Source organism: Beta vulgaris, chromosome 9 (assembly GCF_026745355.1).
Source record: "Beta vulgaris subsp. vulgaris cultivar EL10 chromosome 9, EL10.2, whole genome shotgun sequence".
Taxonomy (NCBI): Eukaryota; Viridiplantae; Streptophyta; class Magnoliopsida; order Caryophyllales; family Amaranthaceae; genus Beta; species Beta vulgaris.
The window spans coordinates 26,500,423-26,528,130 of NC_079210.1; the positions used below are offsets into that span (position 1 = coordinate 26,500,423).

A 27,708-nucleotide genomic window follows, 5' to 3' on the forward strand; every position below is an offset into this window, starting at 1 on the left:
TGAAACCATCGAATCCAACCTAGATCCACCATGAAACCCAAATCAATTTCCAACATCTCAGCCACCTACCAACACCACCACCACCACCAAATAACCCCAAATCAACCACAAAAAAAAAAAAGAGGTGAAGAAAAAATGTGATGGTGAATTAATCATGATGTGGCGATCATGGGTCGGTGAAGGAGATCAATAAGAAATGGGGGTGTTAGATAGAGATATGGAAGTAGGGGTGGTTGCTGGTAGGTGCAATTGGTGATGATGGTGGTGGTTGGGTAGGGGTGGTGGTGGTTGGATAAGGGAGGTGGTGTTGGTAGGGTGGTGGTGGGTTGGTGGTGATGGGGTTAGGATTTGAAGTTAGGGATTAAGTTAGGATTTGAAGTTAGAAGGTTTAATTAGGATTAGAGGAGTTAATTAATTCTAATGACTAACGAAAACTTGACGCCGTTACTCATGTGTATCTAGTGCATTTTATGCAAAACACAATGACATCTGGTTTGAACCATAACTCTAACTGTTTAATCACACCCCTAGTAGGAGTCAAAGTTCTGATATCTCACTCGCTAGACGGTCTGTGCAGGTGGGCTGTGGCGTTGTGCTTTCTGCTCCCACCACCAACCCATCAGAAAGCATGAAATTCACAGACTCACCGGTGATCGACCTCCCCGTCAGCAACACCAATCTCTCTCTCCAACAAGACAATGGCTCCATGCACGTCGGCACCTCCGTATGGGCCGGTTCCCTTGTCCTCGTCAAATTCGCCGACCGCTGGTCCCCCTCAAACCCCAGAAACCCGAACCCGAACCCGTACTCCGACCTTCTTGATTTCCGCGCCAAACGCGGTATCGAACTGGGCACAGGATGCGGCGTCGCTGGAATGGGCCTCTACCTCTTGGGCTTAACCGATGTTATCCTCACCGACATAGCCCCAGTCATGCCAGCCCTAAAGCACAACTTAAGAAAGAACAAGCCCGTGCTGAAGAAGTCCCTCAAGACAGCCCAGTTGTACTGGGCCAACTCGGCCCAAATGAAGGCCCTCTCGCCTCCCTTTGATGTTGTTGTGGCTACTGATGTGGTGTACTTGGAGGAGACGGTGCGGCCATTGGTGCAAACGATGCTTGAAATGATGGCGGAAGACGGGGTTGTATTGCTTGGGTATCAGTTGAGGTCGCCTGAAGCTGATGAGTTGTTCTGGAAACTTTGTAGGGAGTTTTTTCAAATTGAGAAGGTGCCGCGTGAGGATTTGCATCCTGAGTATAATTATGAGGAGACTGATGTTTATATTTTCAGGAAAAACAAGACTTCAATTGTGTAAGATCGATCACCGATTTATTTACCTTGATTTGTTCAATACTGTTTTTCTTCTGGGGTTTACCAATCATGCATCGGTTTTTGTTATTAATGTTAGCTATTGATTAATGTCAGGCCTTTTGGGCTGTATATATCATTTTCCTTGGTCCGTCCATTTACCTTAATTTGTTGAATGCTATTTTCATTTTCAGTTTAGGAATTTATGACAAATCATGTATCAATCGGTGTTATTGATATTTAGTTATGATTAATGCTAGGCTTTTAGGGATGTATTTATCATTTTTTTTCCTTATTCGATTCTAGACAATTTGGTTGTACTTGACAACTTTTTTTAATTTTGGGTTTTTTTTGTGGTAAGCTAATTTGAGGGGAATTTGGATTATTTTGGGTGCATGTTGAATTTTGTTTTAATGAGTTATTTGATGATATATGGATATGTGATTGTATGTGTGTATTTATTTCTGTCTTTTGATTTGGATTTTGGAAAACAAAGATTAATGTGCAAAGCGTAGTTGAAGCAATAACAATGTGTTGTACAGTAGAAAAGTTTGATGAAATTCGATTGTTTCTTATGGGAGTGTTGTATGATGAGGAGCAAGGGATGGATAAATGGCTTTGATGTTAAATTGTATGGAGGCTTGTGTTTGTTGCTGTTGGTCTGAGCATGGAGTGACTATATGTAGTTTAAGTAAATATGTATGCTTATCTTTAATGGCGTGCTTAGAGAAATGGTTAATAGTCACAAGACTCGCAACTCTTAAAAGGTAATTTAGATTAACCGACGTTAATGCTCTCATGGATCAGATGACTTTGTGTATGAGCTTTCAAAGCAACTTTCGGCTTAGAGTTTGCTATGGTACATCAAGTCATTGAAAATTGTAGAGCTCAGTTGCTGCTATTATCTTTCTTATCTGGTGGTCAGAAGAGATGGACATTCTTTCAACTGTAAGAGCCTAAGAGGTAATTGTAAGTCGAATGGTACATGGTAACTCCTGTAGTGTTCAACTACGAGGCCTAAAGCATGAAAAAAAGCTAATAGGTGATTGCTTGGTATTTCTGATGATCTGATTCTGATTATCTGTTTACTTGGTGGTAATTTTTTTTGAAATGTGGAAGTGCTGAGAACTACGAGAAGTATAAGGAGACTGAAAGGGAAGCAAAGAAGGCCGTAAGATAGGCTAGAGCAAAGGTTATCAGGACCTTTAAACAAGATTGGATACAAAAGAAGGGGAAAAGGAAAAGAAGCGAGACATTGGAATGATAAAGTATGTGAATGATGTTGACGAAAAAGTTTTGGTTCGAGAGAAGGAAATTAAGGATAGATGGAGGTTCTGCTTTGATAAACTATTCAACGAAGATCAAAAGCGCGATATTGGAGATACAAGTATCCCTCATGATATTATTAACCGAGAGTTTATGCGAATAATTCAAAATGACATTGAATAAAATCGGATTGGAGAGGGTAGTGGGACCCTGATGGCACACTTATCAAGGTCTGGAGATGCTTTGGGGAGAGGGGGTCGAATGGCTAACAACTCTTTTCAACAAGATTGGAGAAGTAATAGGATGCCATTAGAGTGGAGGAAAAGTACTATACTATCATCCCATTGTACAAGAACAAGGGTAACGTCCAAGCTTGTGCCAACTATCTAAGGATCAAACTAATGAGCCATACTATGAAACTTGAGGAGCGAGTTATTAAGCAAAGTTTAGGGAGAAGTGTAAAGATCTCGGAGAACTAGCTTGGATTTATGCCATGGAGATCCACTATGGAGGACATTCATCTTATAAGACAACTAATGGAGAACTATCGAGATTAAAAGACAGATTTACATATTGTTTTCATTGATTTGAAGAAGGCGTATGATAAGGTACCGAGGGAAATTCTTTGGTGGGCTTTAAGAAGGAAAGGAACTCGTTGAAATATATTGATATCATTAAGGACATGTATGAGGGAGTTAGCACGAGTGTGCAAACTAGTGTTGGAAAGACCGAAGAGTTCCCCATTATGATTGGAGTACATCAAGGTTCCACACTTAGCCCATTTCTTTTTGCTATAGGCATGGATGAATTGACGAGGTCAATTGCAAGACGATATACCTTGGTGCATGATGTTAGGAGAGGATATTGTGTTGATTGATGAAACAAAAGGAGTGGAAAGTAAGTTGGAATTATGGAGATAAACTTTGGATTCTCGAGGTTTTAGGTTAAATAGAAACAAGACGAAATATTAGGAGTGTAACTTTAGTGGGGTCGAAACATATAGGCAGGGGTGATTATCTTAGATGGGAAGATGGTCCAAAGGTTCGGAATTCTTCCTATATTTAGGATCTATTATCCAAAAGGATGGGGTATTGGATGTTGATATGGCTCGTAGAATCAAAGCAGGTTGGTTGAAGTGGAAGAGTGCCACGGGGTTCCTATGTGATCCAGGCATCCCCAAAAACGGAAAATCCTAGTGCTCGACAACTAAACCTACATTGTTGTAAGACACAAAATGTTGTGCTGTGAAATATTGTTAGGTGCATAAAATGAATGTGGCGGAGATGCGTATTCTACGTTGGATGTGTGGGTAAAAGAAAGGATAGATTGAGGAATAAGATTATTAGGAAGAAAGTAGGGGTTACACTGATTGAGTTTAAGATGAAGAATTGTTTAAGATGGTTTGGACATGTAAGACGGAGACAAAGTGATGCCTTGGTTAGGAGGCTAGAAAGGTGGCAAAATGATATGGTTGTAAAAGGGGTAGGGGAAGACCTAAGAACACATGGATGAAGGTGATTGGAACGTAATGAGTACTTGGGATTGAGGAAAATATGGTGTTGGGTAGGGTAAATTGGAGGGAGAGAATATATGTTGATGACTTGACTTGGCTTGACTTCATACATCTTCCCTTTTGACCCCTCTTTAGTTTACTTCTCGCGTTTTGCAAATCTTTTGCATTGAACATTCTTTACGTATGCCCATTCTTAAGGTTTTCTCTAACCTTTTCATTTGTTTTCCTTACAAGTTTTTTTTTTTCTCTTCGTCTTTTCTTGTCTTTCTTCTATAGATATTTAATTTATTTATCCTTACATTTTTCTTTTTTAACTTTTCTTATTTTTCTTACCTTGTATGTTATTTTATATAATTTTTTTTCTTCTTATTTTACTTTTTTTAATTTCACTTTCTCCCTCTTCCTTGTTTATTCTTTTTAACTTCTAGTTCTTTTCTTGTTTCATTAGTCACGGTGACGATCTCCTATGACGATTCATGTTAGCCGACCAAAAATCATTTTGGCGCTAAGGCTTTGTTGTTGTATTAAAAACTTTATGTGATCTGGTGGTCCTTGCTTTGGTGTTGTTGATGCAGATCTTATGCTCATTGCATTTCTGTTTTGACAACTTAATAATCTTATCAATTACTTACTGAAATACAAAGAATACAAATTCCCTTTGCCTTTAATATGCAGTAGTTTTTATGCACCTACATATGACTATTGCAGAGCCGGAATACCAGCTGTTGATAAGGAGAGTACTTCTTCTTGAACGAGAGCTTAAAAAGAACGTTCCTGCTACGGTGTGCAGGTTGACTCAGGTATCATCATGTACTTGGAATCTTGGAATAATCAATATCCAAATAGTGTACTTTCAGCATACCACTACCTTAATATTGACTTCACTGTGCCTAGAAATGAAGGTGAAGCCGTTTCTTCCATAAAGGAGTTGTACTATTGTGTGAGCATAAAGTTATAGGTTAAGTTTTAGGTTAAATACTCTTATATAGGACCTTTCCTAGAGTTTGTGAGCATATAGGTTTAGCTGAAGTAATAGGTTATGTTTCTTATGATATATATATAGATGTAATGGATGGTAAAATGGACATCTATTATATGGAACTGATGGTGCCTTTTCTAGGCTTTTCAGTGGACTGATATCTATTATGCTATGGAACTGATAGTGCCTTTTCCTAGGCTTTAAGTGGACGGTGAACTGGACAGCTATCAGGTTATGGCACTGAATACATTATTCTAGGTGTTTAAGGTTTAATAAGGTTCATTTACATACATATGTCTTCCAAATATGTATAATTCTCAATTCTTCTGCTGACTTGCATTCTGGAATTCGGAGACTGCTTTGTTTGCAGTTTGTCAAACCTTTTCTATTATTTTTATATGCCTTTTCTTTTTGGTAAGTAAATATTTCATTTTCATAATTGTGGTCATATAAGACTAGTCGTTGCCTATATACTTTCCTGTCATACAAACAATTTCTAGGCTTCTATGTTTCGTGAATCTCCATGTTGTCAATTTGACTGGTTTCTTCTGCGAGTGGGAAAATCAGCATTTTAGAACATTTAGTTCTTGTGATATGTTGTTTTTAAATTGGCAATGACTTGAATTTTAGGTTTCTTTGTGGTACGCTTCAAGAGACTTTAACTAGGTAGAACATAGGGTTTATGGAATAATGCAAGTGACTTGAAGGCCCAAAATTATTTAATGGGGATGGTAGAGTGTGGCTTGGCAAATCATCCAAAAGTGTCCACAACAGAAGTAAGATATTCATATTTGCATTTAGTTGTGCTTGCTATGAGTTCTTTTTTTTGAAGGAATGCTTGCTATGAGTTTGTTGACATGAAATGAAGGTAGAATAGAGACTTACGTGTTCAGTTTACTTTCATGTGGATTATCAAATTTCTGATGTCGTAACTAGATGCATACGGGAATATCTAATTGCTCGACTTTCATGACATTATATAGAAAAACGCCATGCTATGACATTATCTTAATGAGTTGACTTTCTTCATTTAATTTTGTCATTTACAGCCTCTTCGAAAAAACGTTATAAATTAAGGCTTGATAGGCAACTTAGATTTACTTTTTGATACCTTTTGTGCTTTTCCAAAGATTGTTTTAGCTTTTCTTGGTTTTTATTCATAATCATATCTACTGATTAGAAGAAAACGAACAAAGCGGTAGAAGTAGATTTAATGGTGTAATTTGATAGCCAAACCTACTGGAAAATGAGAAAAGGTATCAAAAATAAATATAAGTTGGCATTTGGTTCTGAATTTAAAATTACTTTTAGAAGGCAGTTATTGACAAAGTCACCTATTGAAAGGCTTGACAAATGTTTCTTCTTTAGGGGTCTTGAGCTCTAGTTTTTGAATTGGTGTTGAGTGGAAGACCTTTTACTTTTCCTGGGGAGGGGTGGGGTGGTTAACTTGCACGAGGTGGAAGGCCTTTTACTTCTCTTCGGGAGGGGTGGGGTGGTTAACTTGCACGAATAAAGTTGAATTTGGTGTCTTGGCACATTATTGCCAGTTAAGTGCAGGTGATGTTGAGGCAAGTTGGTTGACTGGTTTGCGTAAGGAGTTGACTTGACGCACTTTCTGAGCTGATCCTATTCTTGTAAATTTTATTATTTGGCGGTAACTAATCAACTTTTTTTTATTTAAAAACTGAAAAGAACTATATAGCCTTTAATATATTTAGTATTAAGGAGGAAATTTCTGGAGTCAATCCCGCTCACGGCACGCCATATTGATACTATCTGTCAGGATTTCCACTTTCTCCTAATTCTCTCAGTTTCCTTATGAGCATCAAAATCTGCTTTTGCTTCTCCTTGAAGAGGAGACGAGCTTGCATTGCCTCACCATGCTTTTCAAATATTTATCCAGCTTTTGGGACCCTATAGATTGTTTGGATAGGGAAATTTGGAGGTTAAGGGAGAGAAGGGAAAGGGAAGGATACATTTTCCCTTGCTTGGATACAATACGGGGGTAAAGAAATAGGAGTCGTTTCCCCTCCCACCTTAATAAACCAAATCCTCCCAATGTTGGAAAGATTTGAAAGGAAAATGCAAGTTCACTCTTCTCTCCCTTTCCTTTCCAACTGCCGCTGTACTTTTTTGTGTACTCCTGCTTGTTAATAAATAATATTCTATGCTGCATCCACCTCTTCTGTTGAGACCTTATGAGTTGCTTCCTTCTGATAGATTCGTAATTTACGGGGGTTAAATCTCCTTCCATTAGAAGTCAACAAGAATTTCATTTGTCAATTTCTCCAAAGCTATACTGCTCCTTTTAGTCCAGAGAAACGGAGCATGCATTATTCTAATATTTGTGGTGACAATATAGTTTGCCGCTGGATAAATACCCATGTTGTTAGCCCTCTAGATCATAGATGAGATGGGGCAGGCTCTTAATAAGTGCTCAGTTGATGCATCACGTTGTTCCTGCAATACACATTTTGGATCAACAAATTTAGCCACCCCTTTTTTATTCTAATATTTGTGGTGGAGCAGTGTTGATCATCTTCCAAATGAATAATTTTCGTCTAGGGAATATTTAACTACAAAAACTTGCTTCACAATCTCTTAGTCCCTTGTGAAACCTGCTGCCTCTGATATAATAAAAAAGCATATTCAGATTTGACACACCGAGCTTCATTATATTCTCTATTTATTAAAGTGGAACTGTTGGGCCGAAATCCTGTTGGCGCGCTGGGCTAAAAGATGTCTCTAATGAGCGTTGTATTCCATTCTCTTTCCCATGCAACCATGATCTCTCTACCAACCTGTGGGCTGCACGCCTCTTTTCTTGTCAGGGGATTCAACGCCTCCTTTATTTTCAGAGTATTCGAGTGAGACCATTTACTTTTGCGAAGGCGAAATTTACCTCTACATAGCTGCATGACAATTCCATCCTGTAATTACTGACCTGCTTTAACCAAACCAAACTAGACCATGACAAATGGCTCTTGAACTCATTTCTTCTAGCATCTTAAGTAGGCTGATTTATGCTCTGCGTAGTAAATCCTTGCCAGGAGAGTTTTTTTTGTTTGCGGTTTATCTTCATGATTGTTTGAAGAACATAGCACGATTTGAACATGCACCTTCACATGCTGTTATAGCATTTACCCTTTACCCCAGAAAATAGGTTTTCTGCAACCACTAGATTCCTGCCTCTACTAGATCCCCACTAGTAACTTTTATGTTAGCTGTTATACTCTTTGGACTAGGAAGCTTGAGAATATTTGAGTACACAAGACTGGAGTACTATTACAGATCAGAGCAGAGAAATATAGTGGTTTTCATGACAAACGCTCTTTCTATAAAGAGAAAGAAAATCATTGCACTTACCCTTTTAGAAAAATAGGATTCCCAGACAACTGGGATCTATATTTAATGTTTACCTGTACCCTAAAGTGCTCTGGTTCTGCAAAAGCTCTTATCTTATTATGTAATTGCAATCAATGATGATCAACAATATAAGTCCAAGTGGAACTTCAATTTGGGACACGGAATAATGAGGGGGAATGGGAAAGGAATTCAACAAGCTCTAGCTGTGGGTTTGATTGCTCTTGTGCTAGAGTTTTCTTTTGTGTAGTATAGTGTATCAGCACCTTTAAGTGAGCCCCGTCTTAGATGTTACTGCTGTGGTGTTTTTCAGGTAGATTGCCTGAAATTCTTCTGTAGATAGCATTCTGCTAGTTGATCAGCAATTGTTTTATTGCGAAAATCTCTTTGGATTATTACAAGATTTGACTGCTGATGTAGTTTGAGGAAAAGGGGTAATTATTACATAAATAGTGTAGTTAGTTTTTCTCTTTATTTCATTTACGGCTCATATGTAACCGATATAGAGGATGGTAAGGGTAATAAAATTTAGTGTAATCTTGCAAGAACAATCTCATGTCAATTTACCATGGTTGAAACTTCATTTCTGTTTTTTCGTCATAAAATTTTGTTCTCATTCAATACCACCTATCCAAGTGGTAATGGATAAAATTGACTTTTAAGAAGAAAATAGATGTTTTTTTGGTGAAGTACTATTACCATGGATATTGACTTGGGACCTCCCTTACAAAATTACAATAAAAAAGAATTATCATTACTTCCATTTACGACCAACTACCAGTCAGACCGTCAATTTAATGCTGTTTTGAAACAGTTGTGTACCTCAAATCAGTCCTTATTACAGTACCTATGTACACTTACACATGAATATATGTCCTATTGATGCAGAGTTCGGGAAATAAGTCAGGAGTCTTCTTAGTCCTTGCACCTATAATTATGTTCATTTTTAGGCGCAGAAGATGTGCCTGTTGATTGAGAAGCTATCGAGGACAGCAAAATGGAAACATAGCTGTTGAAGCACTTCCTTTGGTATTGCTATTGCTTTTTTGCTCAAACGAAATGATAGAGGAATGACTGTAACATTCACCCAATTCGTTTCTTGGACTCGGGTTTGATACACGTCCGTTTATCTTCAAAATGGATCCACATTGTCTAGGCTGTGTTTGATAGAAGACTTTAGAGACTACTATTTCCCCATCTTTTTCTTCCTCATCGACACCCAAGTGATATTGATGCATTACCCAGTTAGTCTTTTGAGGTTTTTTCTGCTTGCCATAGTTTGTGTAGAGCACTAATATCTTCTTGTAGCCTCTTACTCTACCATCGTTGAGGACTGGTCGGGTCTTGCCTGTTTTGTGCCACCGGGTTTCGCTGCCATCATCGTCTGTATGGACTTTCCTTCTCTTTCTTGTCCCTGTTGTGTATGCTTTGGAAGGCCGGTGGAAGAAGTGACGAACTTGTCCGTCTTTTCTTACTCCTGCAAGATGTTTATATTAAATTATGCTACATCATCTACTATCTTTCTTGTGTGACATTGACACATGGCTCGGTAGAAATTGGAGGGCTGTGAGCGATTTCTTCCTTCTTTGCTTAATTTCCTGTCCGACACACTAATAGAAATCCTCTTAACTACCTCCAAGACTTTGAAAACAATACCACAGAAAACTTGTGTTCCTTGTCATAGATTATCACTTGTCAAGCAAATTGTTAATTGTAATTACTCCCTCTGTTCTAATTTATCATGCTTGTATGCCATTTTGGGTGTATGAAAATGTTCTTATTGCTATTTTTGAAATGGTACTTTGTTCCAAAATGTCCTCATCAAACATTTTTGTAGTCATGTTTTGTATTCATTTTTACCTGGAAAGTTGTAGTAATGTCTAATATTTGTACTTTCCAATGTAAACAATTATTGTTCTAATACAAATACTGTAAAATGAGAAACAAGCACGATAAATTGGGACGGAATGAGTACAAATAGTGATAGATGCACAACCTAGAAATAGGATACAAAAGACGTATTGTTGCACGTCACGCATATCGCTATCAATGGATCTTTAGAAAAAGGCTCAAGAATCTTATTTGGACTTGATAAAGCAATACAATCGAAGGGACTATTATGACATAAGAGCATCTACAATGGCTTGGTTTTAGTTGGTCTAGCAAAAAGTAAAGCTAGCTTTACTTAGTCTAACCATTGGGACACTTGGTCCTTGGAGCTGGTTGGTCTAGAATTCCAGACCAACAGCCCCTCGGATGGCGTGCACACAGCTAATAACGAGCCGCCACGTGGCGAAGTAAACTGGTGAAAAAAAGCATGAAACGCTGGGTTGAAGGGTGAGAAGGCGGAAGAAAGCAAGCAAAGTGTGCCGTTTCATCTTGCGTGTGGGGAAAAGTGACTGATGAGCTGTCAGTGGCTCTGACGCGCATCAGATGCCACTGAGCAGCAAATCAGTTGCTGCCAAGTGTGCCTTCCGCCAGCTTTTGTAACGTTACAAATTTATGTTTCCATAAAACAGTAATTTGTAACGTTACAAATTTTGTAACGGTAAAAAAAAAAATGACGTTAAAATTAAAAAAAAAAATTACAATAACGGCTATAAAATATTTTTATCTATAAATTGAGCCCAAATTTCATATATTTTACAACACCTCTTCCTAATATATTTTTTATCTAATTAGCTCTCTACCTAATATTACTTAAAGTAAGTCAATATTATGGATTCAAATAATCCTAATTACTCCCAAAATAATCCAAACCACACACAAAATCCCCAAAATAATTTCCAATTCGATCCAAGTGTGCTACAAAATCCAGAATTTCAAAGAATGTTTATGTTTTTCCAAAGCCCCAAACAAAGACTATTCACACAACATCAAGAAGCTGTTAGAAAAGATGTAGAGCGTGCATTTGGAGTATTGCAAGCTAGATTTGCAATTATTCGTAAACCCGCTCTCGCGTGGGATAAAGACATATTGTGGAAAATAATCATGGCATGTATCATCATGCACAATATGATTGTTGAAGATGAGCGTGATACTTATCAAAATTACCGAGATCCAAACGAATATGATCAGCTTCAAACTCATAATAATGAGGGGTTATCTAACCAAGTCGGAGAAGATTCATTCGTTGTGCACAACGGAAGACTCGATGCGCGAAATTTAGGTGCATACATGGAGAGAAGATCTGAGATGCGAGATGCGGAAACTCACATCTCACTAAAAAATAACTTGGTTGAACACATATGGCGTAAGTTTGGGATTGTGACAAAAAAAAGATGAGTTGGTTGGAGTTTTAGTGGGATGTGAGGTGTAAGGAGGGAAGGAGAGAGAAAGAAAAAAGCTCCAAGACCAACCAAGACCAACCAAGCCATTGCTGATGCTCTAAGGGACAAATTCTCACTCTCTAGACCTCCCTAACGCATATAAATTTATTGTTGATGAACCATATATTGGATACGAGTGTAAAGGTATGGACTAGGCTATGAGCGCCTAAATCTACTACCATTATGCTCTCCACTCAACCCTAATAGCAAATATACAGTAATTCAAATGAGTTTTGTTCTTTATTAATTGTTATATTTGAATTTTCACGCTTGTCAATGTATAATTTTAATCATTAGTATCTTTAACTATCTTTTAGTAAAAAATAGGAATAATTGTCAAGAATAAGTTAATATTTGTCATGTTCGCTAAAAATAAGACATCTTTTTGATTATTTTATGAAAGTCTACTTTTAGTACTTATCAATTTTAAACAAGTTAAATTACAAATAATCTGACTTTTTTCTTTCTTGTAATTTTTAATTTCGTTTTGTTTTCTCCCTCGTTCTTTTGAATAGTTACACGTACCATATTTAAGTGGTTAAATATGTTAATAATAGGCAAGGATTTGTTAAAATCAAATTGGTATTAGAGGTTGATTTATTCAAAGATAATCTAAAGGTTGACTTGTTTTTAGTAGATGAATTAAATGTTGACTTATTCTTGACAATTTTTCCTAAAAAAATTTAAAAAGTTGATATATTAAAAGTATATACCGAGATGAGTCTATATGACTACATTTTTTCGTAAAAAAAATCGCAATTGATTATGAAGGGGTTCTGTGTGGATGGTGTAAAAATCTAATTGTTGCATTTAATAAATAATGGAGGGAGTATATGCTAATTTTTGTTAGCTTGCACCCAAAATCTATTTCAGGCATTGATTGAAGATTAAACAAGTGGGTAGACTGAGTGGTCATTTGGTTCGAGGGAATCTAACCTTTTATTATTTTACTAGGCATGACATACAATTAATAGTTCTTAATAATTAAGCATATACAAGATTGGTGAAGATGATGAAATTCAAATAGATCTTTATCATTAAATCATTGCAATTTCAAGAATAATTTATACAAATATATTAAAAGGTGTGCATAAACAAGAAACTATTCCACGAGGCGCTCTTCCTAGGAGAAGAGTTTAAGTTCATGTAATCCATGTGCAATAAAAAGTTTTAGAAATTGTGTAGTATAAGGGTTTGATCCAAAGAGCTCAAGTACATATACTAAAGTCTTAACCACTAGACTAAGTTGTATTTAATGTTGTTATCATAAAGTATTATATTAATAAATGAATTTTTTTCTTACCCAAGGCATAGCCCGGGCTTAATAACTAATTAGTAAAACAAAGGAGAGCTAATACAAGAATCAAAAAGAAAAACATTTGATTTTAGTAAAAGAAAAATGGAAACTCAGCTTTGTGTACTCTATTGTGTACTAGGACTTTGTAACCTCTTGTAAAGTATTAGTGAAATTAGCATATAATGTGAAACTATGAAGTATTAATGACCTTACCTTCTTCCCTAACCCTGTTATTTAGATGAGCTCGATTCTTCAAGTCCAATTAGATATGAGGAGCTTTCTAAGACTTGTCTAGTTGGAAAAATGTTGGTGATCCTATTGATCTTATAACTATTATTGCTCACACAAAATCTAATTGGAAATTTCTCAAAGGTGATGTTGATTACCTTGAAATGTGAGTAATTATTGGATACTTCTTCATTTCTCCAAACCTGGTGCCTTCTTTCTTGTTTGGTTTGAAAGATCATGGCATGTACATGGATAAATTTTGTAGTTTTTCCTTGAAGGCCATCTTTTGATTCCTATCTTGAAGAGATCAAATGGGTAGACTGAGTGGTCGTTCGGTTCGAATTAGGAAATGGAAATGGAGTGGAATGGAGATAAGGGGTGGAATGACAATGAAATCTGTTATTTTAACATTTGTTTGTTTTAACTGAGGAATCGAATTATTTTTCTACGACTCCCTTTCTCATTGTTTGGTTCACATTTCAAATGGATTCACATTTTTTAATATTATCATAATACCCAAATAATTATAACTTTCTAGAACACGATAATTTTCTACCCACATCAAAATAATTTAATCCCATTTCATGAGTCAAACAAAATCGATATACCCAAATTCAATTATACCATTTACATCCACAAATCAGAATTCAGAAAAAAGCAAAAAAAAAAAAAAAAAAAAAAAAACAGACAAAAAAATTACAATATGAAAATTTAAGAAAAAGACTTACAAAATATTAATAAAAAGAATCAACCAAAATCAATCAACCGTCCAAAAACCACAAATCAACACCAAGATTCACGAATCTATTTCTCCAAAATCACAAAATGATAACCAAAATCAAGACAAAAAGAGTAACCAAGCAGTTCTTCAAGTTCGATTATACCGTAGTTATTTTCGAATTTGAATTATACTTCCTTTCCTAAAATTATGGTAAGAGATCTTTGCTTATTCTTGTTATTCCTTGTTTTGAAGCTTGGTTTATACTTTCTTTTTCAAGCATGTAACATCAAACTTGAATTTTCGCCAATCGCTTCGATTATACCACCGATTTGGACATCTGCCATTGTTGATTTGAGTGAAAGTGTTGAAATTTTAACAGAGAAATTCAACGAATTTTTGTAAATTGGAAAACCTATTTTTTTTTTTTTTGGATTTGTGTTTGAAGACATGAAGGAGAGAGAGAGGGGTGCGAACAAAGGAGAGAGATAGATAGAGGAGAGAGAGGGGTACGAGGAGAGAGAGAGGTGCGAACAGAGGAGAAAGAGAGAGGGGAGAGAGAGATGCGAACCGAGGAGACGAACGAAGGAGATAGGTGTGAACAGAGGAGCAATAGTGAGGTGAAGTGTTTGTGGAAGGTAACAGATTTTGTTTCCTCTGGTGAGAGGGGGGTTTCAAATTAATGGAATTGCGCTAGTAAGGGTGTGAAATAAGTTAGCAACCCAACCAAATATATTAAAAGTGAGTCCATTACCTCAATCCGTTTCCAAGTCCAAAAAACAACCAAACAGGTCCTTATAGGTTTGTATCCCTCGTTTCCCCCACTGAATTATTGGTTTTTTAGTCTATTTCTAACATGCTCGCTGCAAATGGTATCAAAGGTCCAACCTTCATACTAAAATCAGCCAATCAGGTTTGCTATGGCTTGTACCAGGGTTGATATCATTGTCCCTTGTATTTACTGAAGTTTCTCTTGCTGGCGGCGGCTATGCATGGCTACGCGACTTGATACGAAGATTATTCTCCAAATTGCTCTTTTATAATAGTAATAACTTTATAAACTTAGACATAATTAAATATATTACATTGCACCACGAATATAAAAATAATACTCCACAATTCAAATAAAATAAAAGTTTTCGGAACATAATTAACTTAATAATTATAATTAACTTTTAAAGATACATTCTTAAAAACAGGACTATTACAATCCGTTTCATATTATTCGCTACACTTTTCAATTCACGGGCACCTAGGCAATATTTGAAGAAGAGAGAGGTAGAGAGTAAAAAGAAAAGGGGCCCATGTGAGAGGAGAGAGATAGAGAGAGTTTATTGATCAAAAAGGAAGCGTAGCAAGTAATGTGAAACTTCCCACAATGAAAAGTGTAGCGAGAATTATGAAACAGAGGAAGTATTTGATTTGTAGTTATAGCTATAACATAGAAGATACTTTTCAAAAATTATATTCAACTATTTATATCTTTCCAAATTTTATGTTTCATATTAATTGGAATGTTTCTTTATTTAGTAATATCTTATCTTTATATCTCTCTTATGATCACACAAGTCCCACCTTTTATCTATTTCTATCTCTCTCCTATTCACATGATTGTTTTGAAAAATGAGCCAATGAGATTTTGGTTTTTATGTTGCAATAATAATGGAACGAATGAAGTGAATTTAATGATATTTTTATTTTTTATTGCTTGAGTCAACAAATAATTTAAATATTTTCGTTAATTAAGTTCAACTTATTTTTGAGATATTTTGAAGATATTATTTTTTAGTTTCCATCAAATCACAGTTCTTATAAATTAAATAAGAAAAAAGATAGGATTGATAATCGCATTCAATTAGATATCTTTGTAAAGTTGATTTATGAAATGGAAATGAGGAGATAATGAAGCAACATAACATGAAATGATAATTTAGGATTTTGTTTAATACTTCCTTCGTTCCGAATTAAATGAAATGGTTTCCATAAACGACAATTTTAATTGAAATGCAAAATTTTAATTTTTTCTATTCTTGGTAAAATTTTTGAGTGGGAAATTACAAATATACACTTACTAAAACTAATTAAGCCTTATTTAAGTACACCATATTAAGTTGGTCCTAATTTCTCTTTCCATATTAAGTGAATCACATGCCTTTACTTTTTAATCTCAACTTAAGAAATTTTGTCTAGGAGAATGTGCCATTCAAATTGTTGCATCTATACTAATATATTAAAAGGCGTGCGTAACAACGTCGATGCGCCACGTGGCACCCTCCTCCTGCCACCAGAATTTCGCCACGTGTCTATTAACCAATAAAGTCAAGTGGTCATTATTTTAAAAATAAATATGCTGAAGCTTGGGCTCGAACCCCTGACCTTATATACGGGTTTTCAAAGAATCACCATCTCATCTAACTTCTTTTAGTGATCTATGTTTCCACAGTTAATGTTATTAAACATATCCCTTGCATCCTTAAAAATAAATAAATTTGCATGTTCATTAAAATTAATTATGTATGCATAAACCATTTAAAAGCAGTGTTGACCACCACAGTACTACCCCTAGGGGTTTTAGTTCATGTAATCTATGTATAATAAAAAAAATTAGAAATTGTGTAGTACAGAGTTTGATCCCGAGACCTCAAGTACATATACTAAAGTCTTAACCACTAGGCTAAGTTGTGTTTATTGTTATTATCATAAAGTATTATATTAATAAATGAAATTTTTTCTTACCCGGAGCATAGCCCGGGCCTAATAACTAGTTTAATTTGAAATGGAGGAAGTATATATATCATTATTATAGATAATAGATTATAGATAATAATATATAGATCATGAAAATGTATCTAATTTATGAAAAAAAAAAGAAAAAAGAGAAAACCATATCGACTACAATATAGGTTCTCTAGAAGAATGCAAAAGACAATAAACAGTTACACAAAACCTAGTACATTAGGAACTTTCTCTCTCTAGAGAATTTCTCCTCACACTTTGTGAACCCCACTTTTTTCAGCCGACAAACTCACCCAGACACCGCTTTAATTCTGCGAATCTTCCCCAGCTTGCCAGATGTTGATCATGCAATCTGCGTGGGGAACAAATTAGCAGCAAATCTGGAAATAACCGCTAAAATCTTCCTTTTTTAACATACGACTAGATCCAACCCTCCCTCATCAATTCGCACTACACTTCAAACTGTACCTTTACTTAGCTTGCCAGATGTTGATCATGCAATCTGCGTGGGGAACAAATTAGCAGCAAATCTGGAAATAACCGCTAAAATCTTCCTTTTTTAACATACGACTAGATCCAACCCTCCCTCATCAATTCGCACTACACTTCAAACTGTACCTTTACTTAGCTGCTTAAATTTCAAGCTATGAACAATCATCAGAATCATAACTCAGCGAACCAAAATGGTCCAAATCATCACCTCACCAACAAACCAACATTCAAAGGATGAGCATACTCATCCAATACCCTCTAAATTATTTTAATCCTCAATCCATAAACTGGTCACATGCAATTGTTGGAATGTTTTTCGATAACTCCCCCTCGAAATCCAGCTACATTTACAATATTGTCGACAACCACTGGGAAACACGTGAACCTATCCGCGTCTATCGTACAGGTCCATACATCATTTTCGAATGTGAAAATGTAACCGACAAAGATGCGATTTTGTACCTCAACACCACCTTTATAGATGGCAAGCTTATAACTTTTAGGCCTAGCTCAGCAAACAAAGTTCCAACCAGTATTAACTTTAATATGGGCCGTATTTGGGTTCGCGTTCATGATCTCCCTTTTGGTTATCTTGATAACAAATGGACAGTGAGGATTCTAAGCCATGTAGGGCTTGTCAAATCTATTGATAAATATGGCCTAGGTCTGCTGCAAAAGCCATATCTAAGAGCAAAAATCATCATTGATCTTGCCCAATCCTTAATTCCAGGATGCTTCCTCCCTATTAATGGAGACCGAGTCTCGTGGATTTATTTTAGATATGAAGGCATTTTCAAATTTTGCAAAGATTGTGGTTGTGTGGGACACAACACTAGTCAATGCCATTTATCAGCATATGACGCTCGTAGAATTATTCAAAGACGCGTGAGGGGCTTTGAGGAAGATGGGAAGACAGTTCTACAAAGACACGAGTGCGTTCCACTTTATACCAACATGGTAAGAGGTCTGAGCGACAGGTTCGTCCATCGAAACCCTCGTATTAATTTATATAATATTCTACCACATCTTAACCCTCCCCCCAATTTGACCCTTATATGTACCCCATCTTTACCTTCATGACCATGGAGAATCGAAAAGTTCGCATGAGGATTTTTATGATGCCACTCCAGATTTTCGACCTCCCAACTTAGGCTATAACCACCAATATTATTTAGATATTCACAAAACCACATAAACCCACCACCTGATTTGTCCAATGCCTCGACACAAAACAGAACACCTATTAGGTGGGAGGAAAACATCACCCCTTCCACGGGCCAGCGGTTTGGGCTAGGTATGGACTAATGCTTCAGTTAACCCACCACAACGTGAAGAACTTGAGTCTACCCCTCTATCTACAAACCTAGACTTAAACCTCTTGCCAAATCAAACTAGTAATGACCCACTCTCATCTCAAGCCTATAACCTGAATAGGAATAATGCTGCGAGAAGAAGCCTTTTTCAGCAGTTGAGGTTGTCAAGTTAGGCTCAAAGATCTGCGACGGTAGTGAGTAACTTCTGTGGGTCCATTAAAGCTAAAAGGGTTGCTAGCCCAGTTTACCAAGCCACTGAACAGAAACCTCACAATCCCCTAAATACCTTGGAAGATGTGGTCAATGAGGGCTGGGCCATCAGGCCTCCAGGGCCTTAAGAAGCGGGGCCCAACAACTGGCTGGAATGAGCCCATGAGGTTTTTAGTAAAAAAAAAGGGGTGAATTACCAACTTTAAATACTAATGGGCTGGATCAACAAACTCCGTGAAACAATGAACCAGATGAGCTTCGAGATATTTCTCATTTCATTAATAGTAGGTTTAGGATTTCACCCCCTATTGTTGCATACTTTTTTAATTCTATTTTGCAGGACAATAATACAAATCATCATCCAAGAAATGAACAAGTCGACCCAGATGACATTTCAGTTGCTCCCCAATGTATACTCCAGGTAATTACCAACAAGATGTCCCCGAGAGAAGCATAGTGCTGGTGCTCCATTGTTCTGCTTCAATGTTTATAGGAAAAAAGAGAAGTAATGCTCCTTCCATAAAGAGTCAATCTGTCAGCAACTACATCAGGTTTGAAGGGGATGAATTCCAGGCTAAATTAAAGCGACATAAACGCAAGATGGAGGAATGGGATGCTAAAGGGGGTTTCAATATACAATGCGGTCAACAAAATTCGAGAATTTGAGGCAAAATTATAACTGATCTAGAGATGGCAGAAGCTTTCAGGGCAGAACCAGATAGCAACATCTCTTAGCATAGGGTGAAAAAACGGCACGCTAAAACCTCACCTCAACAACCAATTGCTGACTGGAGCCTAAAGAAGAGAAAGAATGTTGCAACATCTTCAATAGATTAATACACAGACCAGTTTACTAAAGATAATGAAATGGTGCTGCACTTGAGTTTGAATGTGACTTTACCGAAAATTGATGTTGAGAGGGAGGTGGTTGACCCTGATCAACCACCAAAGTCCCAATGAAATTTCCTTGAATTTTCGAGGACTAAATGATAGGAATAGTCCGACAATTCAGTACCTTCGGTGGCTACTTTCGAGTATCATCCATATTTTTCGTTCCTTTAGGAAACCAAAACCAATGTAGATAATGTTGCTAAATTACTTAGATCAACTAGTCCTGCATCTTGTTGTAGAGTTGATGTTGTAGATACTAGGGGGTTTAGTAGTTTTTTGATGGGGTCCTTTTGTTATGGATGTGGGTGTAAGTTATAGGAACTATGTGCTATGTAAAACAATAACTATGAATGGAAAGATGTGGCACTCCCTTCTCTTGTATGGAGAGCCTCAAGTAGAGCATATGTCGGATTTATGGGATGCCTTGTATCAAATGTTACATCAGTATACAAATTACGTAATAATTGGTGATATAAATCAAGTGGATAACTACTCCGACAAATTAGGGGGGGGGGGAGACTTAATTGGACGTTGGGAAGAGATAACCAACTAGAAACATGATCTCAATTTGCGGGATATTCCATTTCACGGGCCATGTTATACTTGGTCTAACAACAGGGATGCATGAGATCTTATTATGGAGAGATTGGATAAAGCTTACGCCTCACTTGGACTGGTTCGATGAGTTCCCGTTTACTATTCTTCAAAACTTCCCAACTATCCATTCCAACCAGCTCCCATCTGGTTACAAACGTCACCTCCAAATCTCAAGCATCGTCGCCCTTATCAAATTGAGAATTGGTGTTTACGACATCAAGAGGTAATTGGCATCTTACATGAAATTTGACAAATGTCTATTGCGGGCTCTCTTATGTATATTTTATCAAAGAAATTGGGTCTCCTTCGCACTCGGCTCAAAGCCTAGTGTCTCAATAAACGTTTGTTTTGGGAAGTTAATTGGAGGAGCATCTTTGATGAACTACAAGAGCAAGGTAACCAAGTGCAAACTATTACCCAAGGCGTATCTCTGGTGAATCGCCAACGAGCTTTAATGTAGGAGGCATCACTCGCCACTACATACTGGCAACAATGACTTAAAGATCGTCATCTAAAATTTGGGGACATTCCTTTAAAGTTCCTGTTCAATAGACTCCAGCAAAAGAAATAACAAAACTTTATTTACATGATTTGTAACACGGTTGGGGAATGGATGGATAACCCATAAGATATCGCTTTAATGCTCCAAGATTATTTCAGGAGTATTTTTCAGCCGTTGTCTGGAACCAAGCTTGACAATCAGCAGCATGGTTCGGATATTGATCCAATATTGCATGAGCTTCACTTGCCGCATATCTCGGACCAGGACCAACATGCACTGCTTTCTCCTATTACAGACCAAGAAATTTGAGATGCAATTTTTAATATTGCAAACGATAAATCTCCGGGACTCGATGGTTTTCCTTCGGAATTTTTCAAAATTCGTTGGGAATATATTAGTCCCTCTGTCATAGAAGCTGTTAAACGATTCTTCTCCTCCGGATATCTTTTGAAAGAATGGTACATAACTCTATTGATCCTGATTCTGAAAAAACACCCCTTTGTAAGCCCTTTTCGCCCAATTACTCTTTGTAACGTAATTTATAAGTGTATTGTGAAATGTATGGTTCGCAGAATGAAGCACTTATTTCTAGTTTAATTGTTGACACTCAGAATGTGTTTGTTCCGTGTCACCACATGGATGATAATATCTTGATATCTCATGAGCTGACTCATATTATAAACAAGCAAAGATCAGGTCTTCATCATCGAGCTGCGCTGAAACTAGATATGAACAAACCATATGACAAGGTTAGCTGATTGTTCATTATAAAAATTTTAACAGCATATGGGCTCCCTTAAGATTAGATACAAATGGTTTAACAATGTATTTCGACGGTTTTCTACAGATTTCTTATAAATGGGGTTGCAACTCAAGCGTTCTTGGCACAATGTGGCCTGCGACAGGGTGATCCTCTCTCACCTTATCTATTTCTATTTTGCATGGATATCCTCTCTAGAATGACTATTCTTCCTACTGATATCCGTTAACTCTAAGGCATCAAAATAGGTAAACAGGATCCTACGATATCTCATCTATTTTTTGCCGACGACGCACTATTTTTCTTCCGAGCGTCAATGAAGGTTGTACTGCTCTTAAGCCACCATCACAAGGTTTTGTAATATTTCGGGTCAGATGCTTAATTTTTAGAAATATTTTGTGAAGTTTAGCCCAATATGCCCTCTGACCATCGACAAACTTACAAAAGTATCCTTCAAATAGAGGCCCATTCCTCGCTCGGGAAATATTTGGGGTCATCAATTGATATCCAAGGTTCAAAAGTCCAACACTTCACTCCTCTACTGGATACAATTTCTAACAAGATCTCTCTCTGGAATCATTGCACTTTATCTCAATCGACTAAGTTAATAATTATTAACACTATTCTGGTGGCTACCATTATGAAACAATCATCTATCTTTTCGGTTCAAGCTACTATAGTTCACAAATTAGATGCAATGATTGCTCAGTTCTTCTCGCGAAATCATACTAAAAAAGGGATTCATTGGAAGAAAAAGGAGGTTATGCACCAACCTCGTGGGCAAGGAGGTTTGGGTTTTCATAACATTGGTTGTTTTAACAAGGCACTCCTTATGAAAAAAGTATGGCGTACTTATCACCACCCACAGCTTCTCCTATCTAAGGTTTTCCATTCGACTAATCAAAGTAGTTCCTGGGTCAGGTTGACTACGCACAATCTATCGTTGGGTCGTAAAGGTCTTCTAATGGCTAGCCAAACTTTGTAGTCTACTTGCTTGGAAAGTAGGCAACGGATGCTCTACCAAAGCTGCTTCAAGCCTGGGTTAACATAAAGATTCCCATTTTTCGGGATTGCGTTTCATTACGAGAAGCTGCATGCACTAATGTCGCCAATCTCATTCTTCCTCATAACCAAGACTGGGACGTTCGAAAAGTCAATAAAATATTCAGTCCTATTGATGCTCGACACATAAAGGGTATCGAACTCCCCTTTGGACCTGATGTGAGAGATGTCCCCTACTGGCCTTTTACGCGTTCCAGGGAATATTCAACAAAAATAGGTTATGGAATTTTATTACAACACCAACAAAAAGAAACTTGCAACATGACAACTCCAGCAAACACGAAATTCTTTCGTCACATCTGGGGGTTGAACATCATGCCAAAATGGAAAATGTTTATTTGGAAACTCTGGCACAATTTCCTAGCCACCTCGTCCAACCTCTATCATAGAGGGATAACTATCTCAAACCAATATCTGACTTATTTGCATAATGATGAGGATTCCCAACACATTTTTAGGTTATGTCATCTAGCAATTGAAGCATGAGAAGGAAATAGTATTTAACTACTACCCCATGTTTATCCTCTATTCTCCGTGGCCTCTTGGCTCGAATATTGGATCGAAAAATTTATTAAGGACGATGGTTTTTATCGTACCTGATTGTCTACGTTTCTTGGTACTCTCTGGGCCGTCTGGAAAACGAGGAATGATCAAATTGACAGGTAAGTCCGTGCTACCTTACAAACACTAATTGCATAAGCGGGAAAGTGATATGCAACACCAACAATACATCCTTGAAGTGCCTCAGCCAACTCACCCACCTCCTGACCCTCACTACCTTCCCCCTCCGGGTTTCATTCTCACAAACATAGGACAACGACAGCAGGAAACCTGGATATCGTAATCCAACTTGATGGCTCATGGGATTTGAACACAGGTTTCGGAGGAGCCACTTAGGTCGTCTTAAACCATCAAATGCAATGCTTACAACGACAAGCGATATTTCTTTATGCTGCCTTCGCTCTATATAATGAGGTTGTCGCTTGTCTTAACGCCATTAATTGGCTCGAACGAATAGGTACCCAAATGTTTTACTTACTACGGACTTTATTTCATTGGTTCAGTACTTGGACTCCAGGAAGATAGTTGACATTAGAATCCAGCATACTTTGGATGCCATTCGTGAGGCAGCCTCGAGGCTGCACTAGTGCCGTCTAATGAGGGGAGACTAAATTTTATGTTTTTTTTAGCAAACTTGTATCATTATTATATCTTTTTGATAGGAAACCAATTCCAACCCGTTCCTAATTTTGACCACCACTCTTAATTTCATCCACACTCCACGCATAAACTAAAATTCACCATTTTTTTTATTGTGACATCACATAAAAATCCAATTTGAATTCCATTATAAATCCACTCTAGTCTCCCCTCAAAGTTCCACTAAAAACTCAAAAGTGTTGAGTTTTCCAGTTAATTCATTTTTTGTAAAACCCTAATTTCTGACATCACAAATCAAATCATTTGTGAAATCTCAAATCTCCTCTTCTGCAATAATTCTCTTCATGCATCCTATTCTTGTTTTACTTCTCTTTGTGGTCTTTTGTTGTTTTCATTCTATTTGTTTTCACAAGTAGCAATAGTAAAAATGATCTCCTCTTCATATGTAGTTGCAGCAAACCAATCTCAATCTCTAGAGAGGAGGGAGAAAACAAAGAAAAGCTCGAATTATTAAACAATGGCAAATTCCTATATGGTACAGAGACAGACAGAGGAATTGTCCTTTCTACTTACTTCAAGATAGGAGCATGCATACATGACGATTATTGCTCTAGGCTTCATACAAATTCTAGCAGCAATCTTACACTTTATCGGAACTCTAGATTGATTCATTCAGAAACGAGAGAATCCTACTTTCTCCCTCCTCTGAACGAACGAATGAACATAATTTGTCTATCATTCAAAATTTATGTTTGGAATCTTCGATCTCAAATTCTAGGGTTATGGCTACACAATTTTACACCTTATTTTGCAATTTTAATGGCGTCAGAGGATGCAAGACATGAATTATGCACGAAGTTGCACATTTCTCATTGTGCATCGGGAAAAATAAATTATTAAAGAGCGTGTAAATATCCAATATTAAAAGAACATAGGTGGTAATGAAAAGAATATTTTTTAAATGAATATCTAATTTAAATTAAAAGAACATACCTCTTAAATTTAAATTTGAAAAAAGGAATATCACTAACAACTTATTCTTTAAAAAAAATAAAACAAGTTGCAAAATTTAAGTAAACAAATAACAACATTTTTCATAAAATCACAGACTCTTAAAATACTAAATCTACGTCGTTTAGCAGAGGGTACACCATCCTTATGGGTGCATGTTCCTACTTGCGGAGAAGAAGTGAAGAAATCTTTGAAAAATTCAAGAAGAAATATCGAAAAATATTAAATGGCGATTTGTAATGCGGATTTGTCAGAAATGCCAGTGAAGTGATTGTTGCGATGCAAGAGAAGGAGGCGATTAGGGATTTGAGACTAGTTTATGGAGAGAGAAATTAGGAATGGAACAGGAGATAGAAAATCGAGTTTGAGAAGATGAAAATGATCGTGCGCCACTGAAATTGCTGAAGAAATCATGAAAATTCACAAAAGTGTGAATAATTTGTTACAAAATAAATTATTAGCAAAATTGGCCTAAACGCCACAAACTATGGTGAGGATGCACCAATCACCACTAACTTTGACTAGTACCCAAAACATACCAAACTATTGGCCTATGGGTAATGAGTGTCGTAAATGATATTAGAGCTAACTTTTCTTGCCGACGATGACAAGGAATTCATGTCAACTTTTTTCTCATTTTCCCCTTTATCTTTCATTTGTCCTATCTTTTTCATTGATTAGAAACCTAAGTCATGTGAAAATGTGTAGAGAAAAGTTAGTTCGACGTCATTTATGACCCTCGGTACACCCAGACCAGTAATTTGCGTTGTTTTGGTTTCTAGTCAAAGTTAATGGCGCTGAGTGCACCAGTGACATAGTTTGTGGTGTTGAGGGAAACTTTACCTAAATTATTGTATAACAATTATACATAAGACTTTGTTATGATTGATATATGCAAAAAAGTTAAATCATGACTCCGAATTTTTAAGTTACTTTTGAATGATCCCAAGTTTAGGCATCATTCTAACATTGATCCCAAGTGACATATTACCTATTGTCTAAGTTAAATTTCTCTCCTATCCCTAAAAAAGTTATTTTCTTTCCTTTTTTTGGTTCTAAATTCTAAAATTTCATTTTTCACCTTCTCCTTCAATTTCCTTGTAGAAAACTACCATGACCAATTAGAATATGATACATGATAGCATTATATGCAAACAACGCGTGTGTTATATGCTCACGGTGCATGCATTAATTTCAAAACTTGTTATTCTATTATATACTCCATCCGTACTATAATTATGATTACGCTTATAATATAAAAGATTAATAGTTAGATTACTTTAGTAATATTAATTCGCTAATGTAAAAACTAGCAATGGTTGTGAGTGTCTTTATTTTAATATTAATTATATGTGACTGGATTTTGAACGAAAATAATATACATAATGAGTTGGTTTGATTGAATTAAATAGTATCAAAGCTAATGAGTGTTTCAGACTTTTCAGGTGGACATCATTTATACCATCTTCTCGTATAAAAAAAGGTCAAGATATTTTTTTCATTTAATTTTTTGATTGAAATATTTGATGCATATTTCATTTTTAACTTGTTTCGAATCACAAGTTGAAATGAAAAAGGATTCTCAAATTGTTTTCTTTTGTTAATTTTTCAATCTATTAAGTCATTAAGGGTAATTTAGTATTTTTAGAGGGGGACACCATCTTTCTTTCCCCTTCCCTTGTATGATAGAGATCGGGGGAAGCTAGCAATATGAGAAGGTATATCAAAATTAAGGATTATTCATAAAGAAAGCGAGAACATGAAAATAATATGGAAATATGTCCCAGTCAGTTAAGAACAATGGTATCAATTTTCCCTAGATGTATCGACGCCAAGTATCATCCATTTAGTTCAATATTTTAAATTAATTTGGATTACTTTTATGATTTTTGTAGTTGGATTTATCTTCAGATTTCGGATAAGTCATTTATATTCTCCTCTCATTGCCCAGTCTCTACTCTCTACACAGCACAATACTTATTGTTTTGAATGGTATACTCACAAAGGCAACTACCAACTACCAAATATCGGATAATAAACAAATTAGTAATGTAAACTAACAAGAAAGTACATTAAAAATAGTGTAATTATCTACCTGGTAATTTTTCAGGATGGGTGTAGCAAATCCCATTTTCCCCTTCAAGCGTAGGGATAAACTCATCAATGAGAGGGTGTAATCCACGAGAAGTCTCATCATCAGGTCTCACTTTCCCTTCCAAATGCTGAATTAGTTCTTGGTCTGTTGGATCAAATCTCACACCCGCTGGCAAACCAGGCAAATCATTTATTCTTCCCTGATAACAAATCCATGCACATACATAATTTATCAAATAAGTTTTTGGTTGAGACATAAGATTTTACGTTTCCAAAACCCCGGCTATTTCCTCGCTATAACTTTCGTGCCACAAGCTAATTGTTAATACTATGATAATAAACTTTGAAAGTAATTATAGTAAACCTGTTGTTGGCATTTGATCTGATGACCGCATGAAGGGCAAAATTTGACTCTTGTATCACTCCTTGAAGTTGCTGCATTTTTATCCACAGTTTCAATGTCATTGCTTTCGTTGCACCAAGTCATGATGATGATAAATTATAATTGTATAGTTGTTCTATTTCTGGAATTTCTCATGTATATTCAGTTTTTGCTTGTTAAATGTTCATCCTATGATGAGATTATTAAGCTTAAAAAAAGGAAGTTTCGGCGAGAAGGAGAAGAAAGCAAAAGACTTTGTATCCTTTTAATGGAGGTGATCTAGCTTTATTTGCTGATAATAGTGTGTTCTGGGAAGGAAGGTATTTAATTCCCCATAATATAACCCTTTTAAATGAGTATCAGAACATAATGGAAATGTTTTAGGAGCTTCTTTGAAGCATGATAAGTTACTCAAAAAAATAAAGTGGGAGTGAAAACGGAAGATATCATATTTTGCTTGGATCTTAAGTTTGTAATACATACATATATATATGTATAT

General features: G+C 36.4%; 2 protein-coding genes across 6 annotated transcripts; one reads left to right on the plus strand and one right to left on the minus strand.

Annotated features, from left to right (window-relative positions):
• Positions 1 to 490: 490 nt before the first annotated feature.
• On the plus strand, positions 491 to 10,239 carry LOC104903446 (uncharacterized). Of its 4 annotated transcripts, XR_007269500.2 has the most exons (4): positions 491 to 1,308; positions 4,793 to 4,884; positions 8,740 to 8,860; positions 9,315 to 10,239. XR_007269500.2 is itself a non-coding variant. In XM_048635841.2 (3 exons), exons 1-2 carry the CDS (start codon positions 629 to 631, stop codon positions 4,833 to 4,835), a joined length of 723 nt encoding a protein of 240 aa, XP_048491798.1. In that variant the 5' UTR covers positions 491 to 628; the 3' UTR covers positions 4,836 to 4,884; positions 9,315 to 10,239. The 4 variants fall into 4 exon arrangements, 3 of the variants coding, with proteins under 3 accessions (XP_048491798.1, XP_048491799.1, XP_010689781.2); XM_048635841.2 differs by lacking the exon at positions 8,740 to 8,860; XM_048635842.2 differs by lacking the exon at positions 8,740 to 8,860 and having other exon boundaries at positions 9,377 to 10,239.
• Positions 9,159 to 27,708, minus strand: LOC104903447 (NAC domain-containing protein 73). Of its 2 annotated transcripts, none has more exons than XM_010691482.4 (3): positions 27,192 to 27,708; positions 26,829 to 27,027; positions 9,159 to 9,903 (listed from the first exon to the last, which is right to left on the minus strand). In XM_010691482.4, exons 1-3 carry the CDS (start codon positions 27,312 to 27,314, stop codon positions 9,407 to 9,409), a joined length of 819 nt encoding a protein of 272 aa, XP_010689784.1. In that variant the 5' UTR covers positions 27,315 to 27,708; the 3' UTR covers positions 9,159 to 9,406. The 2 variants fall into 2 exon arrangements, with proteins under 2 accessions (XP_010689784.1, XP_048491797.1); XM_048635840.2 differs by having other exon boundaries at positions 26,829 to 26,996; positions 27,192 to 27,328.

What these genes read in the sequence shown, in the direction of transcription:
- LOC104903446 (XM_048635841.2), top strand. Translation starts at nt 629, where the DNA reads ATGAAATTCACAGACTCACCGGTGATCGACCTCCCCGTCAGCAACACC. An exon ending in AAAAACAAGACTTCAATTGT is followed by an intron (nt 1,309 to 4,792) that starts GTAAGATCGATC and finishes TGACTATTGCAG; the next exon opens with AGCCGGAATACCAGCTGTTG.
- LOC104903447 (XM_010691482.4), bottom strand. Translation starts at nt 27,314, where the DNA reads ATGACTTGGTGCAACGAAAGCAATGACATTGAAACTGTGGATAAAAAT. An exon ending in AGATCAAATGCCAACAACAG is followed by an intron (nt 27,028 to 27,191) that starts GTTTACTATAAT and finishes ATTTGTTATCAG; the next exon opens with GGAAGAATAAATGATTTGCC. An exon ending in CCATCCTGAAAAATTACCAG is followed by an intron (nt 9,904 to 26,828) that starts GTAGATAATTAC and finishes AACATCTTGCAG; the next exon opens with GAGTAAGAAAAGACGGACAA.